Source organism: Oncorhynchus clarkii, chromosome 24, assembly GCF_045791955.1.
Source record: "Oncorhynchus clarkii lewisi isolate Uvic-CL-2024 chromosome 24, UVic_Ocla_1.0, whole genome shotgun sequence".
NCBI lineage: Eukaryota > Metazoa > Chordata > Actinopteri > Salmoniformes > Salmonidae > Oncorhynchus > Oncorhynchus clarkii.
The window spans coordinates 35,204,306-35,209,289 of record NC_092170.1 but is presented as its reverse complement, the minus strand read 5'-3'; the positions used below and the strand labels follow the sequence as shown (position 1 = coordinate 35,209,289).

General features: G+C 51.2%; 1 protein-coding gene across 1 annotated transcript; it reads right to left on the bottom strand.

Annotated features, from left to right (window-relative positions):
• Window positions 1-2,164: 2,164 nt before the first annotated feature.
• LOC139382649 (uncharacterized) lies at window positions 2,165-3,890 on the bottom strand. Its single transcript, XM_071126741.1, has 3 exons — window positions 2,654-3,890; window positions 2,319-2,415; window positions 2,165-2,175 (listed from the first exon to the last, which is right to left on the bottom strand). Exons 1-3 carry the CDS (start codon window positions 3,824-3,826, stop codon window positions 2,165-2,167), a joined length of 1,281 nt encoding a protein of 426 aa, XP_070982842.1. The 5' UTR covers window positions 3,827-3,890.
• Window positions 3,891-4,984: the final 1,094 nt, after the last annotated feature.

Here is a 4,984-nt window from a genome sequence, read left to right as displayed (position 1 = left end):
CTCTCCTTGTGTATCTGATTGTGTGGGTGGAGACAGATGTGCTGCAGTCAGAGCAGATCCCCACCAGCTGCAACCTGTTCCATAATCAAGATCTCTAAAAAACCTCAGCCCTGCCACTTCCACGCTGCCAGATAGACTGACTGAGCAGAGATTAAAATGTTTCTAGCCGTTTGTTACTTTTGAGATCCTGTTGTGCCTGTTTTCCTTGCCTGATGCTGTTTTCCTCTCCTCCCCTCTCTCCAGTTCTGCACGCTCTGACTCTAGCCCCCGTCTCCAGTCCCACGTCTCGTCATCCTGCTACTCTGTCCTGGATTCCCCACTCTACTGCTCCCTTGGATTCTCCTCCAGACCTGCTCACCCTGTCCCAACCCCTCTCGCACCAGCCTCAGCCTCCTCACCTGGTTACCCTGTCCCAACCTCTTTCGCACCAGCCTCAGCCTCAGCCTCCTCACCTGGTTACCCTGTCCCAACCCCTCTCGTACCAGCCTCAGCCTCCTCACCTGGTTACCCTGTCCCAACCCCTCTCGCACCAGCCTCAGCCTCCTCACCTGGTTACCCTGTCCCAACCCCTCTCGCTCCAGCCTCAGCCTCCTCACCTGTTTACCCTGTCCCAACCCCTCTCGCACCAGCCTCAGCCTCCTCACCTGGTTACCCTGTCCCAACCCCTCTCGCTCCAGCCTCAGCCTCCTCACCTGGTTACCCTGTCCCAATCTCTCTCGCTCCAGCCTCAGCCTCCTCACCTGGTTACCTGTCCCAACCCCTCTCGCTCCAGCCTCAGCCTCCTCACCTGGTTACCCTGTCCCAACCCCTCTCGCACCAGCCTCAGCCTCCTCACCTGGTTACCCTGTCCCAACCCCTCTCGCTCCAGCCTCAGCCTCCTCACCTGTTTACCCTGTCTCAACCCCTCTCGCACCAGCCTCAGCCTCCTCACCTGGTTACCCTGTCCCAACCCCTCTCGCACCAGCCTCAGCCTCCTCACCTGTTTACCCTGTCTCAACCCCTCTCGCTCCAGCCTCAGCCTCCTCACCTGGTTTCCTGCAACCCACCCGAGCTTCCCCTGACCTGCACTCCATCTCCCCCTTGTGTTTTAATAAATACCCTGATACCTTCATCCCAGTGTCCTCGTCGGAGTCTGCTCTTGGGTTCCCCTGTTCCACACCGCGTAACATTTCGTACTTTAACTACTTGCACATTGTGATAACACTGTACATAGCCATAATGTGACTTTTGAAATGTCTCTATTCCTTTTTTAACTTTTGTGGTTAATGTTTACTGTTCATTTCTGATTGTTTATTATCTATTTCACTTGCTTTGGCAATGTAAACATGTTTCCCATGCCAATAAAGATCAATGTAAACATGTTTCCCATGCCAATAAAGATCAATGTAAACATGTTTCCCATGCCAATAAAGCCCTTTTAATTAATTTGATAGAGAGAGGGGTGGGTTGAGAGAGAGCATGAGAGAGACTGTGTTTTTGTAAATCTAGCCAAACCCAAACCTAAACCTTTTCTCTGAAACAGGGTTTTTCTTTCCTCCGCACAGACACAGAGGCAACAGAACCTGAGCAGAATAACCCAGCTCACCTGAGGGAAAGAGTTCATTTGACCACCAAGCTGGAGAGTCAGCCCTTCTCTACTTCGTAAACATTTCTAACAGAGACCAGCCTGCATACACACACACACACACACACACACACACACACACACACACACACACACACACACACACACACACACACACACACACACACACAGCTGGGTTACTGAAACACTAGTGAAACCGGAGTATAATTGTTATCATAGTTCCTCATGACCATAGAAAGTAGTTTGTATAGACTACTCCCGTACACAGTTCTGTGAGATATACTCTGAGTAGCAGCAGGTCTGTGTACAGTAGACCTTTGAGCTCAACACACACACACACACACACACACACACACCAAGCACTAATGCAGCAGGGTCACAACCTGGTGGACAAACTGAATATGATCAGGATATGGTATATGATGAGGAAACACACTGCTGGCCTGTAGAGGGCGGTGAAGCTCTTCACAGCTAGAGATACGACTGCTCCTGTGAAACCTCACCACACACTCACCTCACACACACAAGCACACTCTCACTCACACACACAAACACGAGCTCACTCACACGCACACACACTCACACGTACCCTCAAACACACGCACACAAACACACACTTCTGAAAGGTTAAGCAGTTTATTTGAGACTGTTGGTTTAGATTGTCTCTAATGCAATAGAACAAACGACAGAAGTAGAACTGACAACATTGGGGGCCAATCAGAGGCCCTCTTACCTATGTGTGGGTGTGGTTCTGGGGGGCAAAACAGGAGGTCGACGTGGGATTGGAGCAGGGCCGCGAGGCTCTTTAGGGCCCGCCCCCACCACGTAGACTTTAGGGGGGAGGGTGGGCACGCATTGATCAGAAGAGGAAGACTGGTCATATTGTTCAACTGAGAAGGAAGAGGAGGAGGAAGAGGGCGAAACAGGGGAGGGCTTTCTCCCTCCCTCCCCCACCTGCTGGGGGTGTCTGGCTGGTGAAACAGGAGAGGGCTTTCTCCCTCCCTCCCCCACCTGCTGGGGGTGTCTGGCTGGTGAAACAGGAGAGGGCTTTCTCCCTCCCTCCCCCACCTGCTGTGGGTGTCTGGCTGGTGAAACAGGCGAGGGAGAGAGGCTAGGAAGAGGTACTGTGGGGGGATTGGTGGAGAGGCTAGGGAGAGGTACTGTGGGGGGATTGGTGGAGAGGCTAGGGAGAGGTACTGTGTGGGGATTGGTGGAGAGGCTAGGGAGAGGTACTCTGGGGGGATTGGTGGAGAGGCTAGGGAGAGGTACTGTGCGGGGATTGGTGGAGAGGCTAGGGAGAGGTACTGTGGGGGGATTGGTGGAGAGGCTAGTGAGGGGTACTGTTGGGGGATTAGTGGAGAGGCTAGGGAGAGGTACTGTGGGGGGATTGGTGGAGAGGCTAGTGAGGGGTACTGTGGGGGGATTGGTGGAGAGGCTAGGGAGGGGTACTGTGGGGGGATTGGTGGAGAGGTTAGGGAGAGGTACTGTGGGGGGATTGGTGGAGAGGCTAGGGAGGGGTACTGTGGTCTGAGTGTTTGTAGAGGAGTGTGTATTGTTATGTTTATGTCTGGGTTTGGGTGCCATGGGGGAGTGTTTAGGGGAGGTGGGGATGAAGCGTAGTGGGGGGCCGTTTGGGGTGCTGCGAGGGGGGATGGGGGGTAAGGGGGGGTCCTGGGCAGTAGAATGGGGGGCGGTAGAGTAGGAGGTAGAGTTGGGATTGGGGGTGGTAGGGCAGAAGGTAGGGTTGGGAGGGGGGGAAGTCTGGCCACAGTACAATGTCTCTACAGGGACAGAGCGGTACTTAGTTCTCTCCTTAGGGACTGGTCTCGGTCTCTCTCCATCCCTCTCTTCTTCCCTGAACACTGATCTCTCCTTAGGGACTGGTCTCTCTCCTCTGGATACTGGTCTCTGTGCAGGTAGTGGTGTCTCTCTCCCCAAAGGACTGGGTCTGAACACAGCTCTCTCTTCCTCTCTCTGGTCTCCCTCTGCAGCCAGATGTGTGAGTAGGGCATCGTGCTCTCTCTCGGGGTGTGTGTGGTAGTGTGTTTTTTGCAGGCTGGCTAGGATGCGTTTGCGGTGTCCAGACAGTTTGATTCCAATCGTCTCCAGCTGATCCTGGGTCAGCCCTTGGCATTCCAACAACGTTCCTAACCCCGCATCCTGGAACACTGGGAAATACTGGTCCAGATGCAGAGCACACAGCCACTCCCACACCGACACACACCCCTCCGCCTCAGACATCACCACAGAGTGTGTGTGTCTACGTGTACGTGTGTGTGAAGATGTGTGTCCCTGTGTGTGTCTCTGTGTGGTGTGTCCAGGCAGTGTTCAGATCAAACCTGTGGAAGAAACAGGAAGACAGGTTAGGATTTTAAACCTTTATCAATAGAAGTGTACATCCCAGTCGATACTTGGTCAGTCATGATCTGAACCAGTATTGGTCGGTCACATGTTCTGATCCAGTATTGGTCAGTCATGTTCTGAACCAGTATTGGTCTGTCACATGTTCTGAACCAGTATTGGTCCGTCATGTTCTGAACCAGTATTGGTCAGTCACATGTTCTGATCCAGTATTGGTCAGTCATGTTCTGAACCAGTATTGGTCTGTCACATGTTCTGAACCAGTATTGGTCAGTCATGATCTGAACCAGTATTGGTCGGTCACATGTTCTGATCCAGTATTGGTCAGTCATGTTCTGAACCAGTATTGGTCTGTCACATGTTCTGAACCAGTATTGGTCAGTCATGATCTGAACCAGTATTGGTCGGTCACATGTTCTGATCCAGTATTGGTCAGTCATGATCTGAACCAGTATTGGTCTGTCACATGTTCTGAACCAGTATTGGTCAGTCATGATCTGAACCAGTATTGGTCTGTCACATGTTCTGAACCAGTATTGGTCAGTCATGATCTGAACCAGTATTGGTCTGTCACATGTTATGAACCAGTATTGGTCGGTCACATGATCTGAACCAGTATTGGTCTGTCATGTTCTGAACCAGTATTGGTCCGTCATTTTATGAACCAGTATTGGTCTGTCACATGTTATGAACCAGTATTGGTCTGTCATGATCTGAACCAGTATTTGTCCGTCACATGAATGAAAAAAAACAGTAATGATGAATGAATTAGGCTAAATCTTGCAAATATAACTTGTCTCTGTATATAAGACAACTGCTAGGACTGCCCCAGGCAGAGCTCCTGATTGACATGTGTACTATGGTGCATTGAGTTGGTTGGAACCTCTCCAGCACGCTGGCAATAAACAATGATTCATTTAAGATTGACTATGAGTGTCCCTGTATAAGAATTTCCCATGACAACATACACACGGAAACCCCATGAAGAGGATGTTACAGTATAAGACTAGCGTTTACCATCTTTCACAGACTTTCAAA

Excerpts from the sequence above, each read along its gene's own strand:
- LOC139382649 (XM_071126741.1), bottom strand. The coding sequence starts at position 3,826 with ATGTCTGAGGCGGAGGGGTGTGTGTCGGTGTGGGAGTGGCTGTGTGCT. Across the intron at positions 2,416-2,653 it reads CAGCCAGACACCCACAGCAG|TCTACGTGGTGGGGGCGGGC; the intron begins GTGGGGGAGGGA and ends TCCCCCCTAAAG.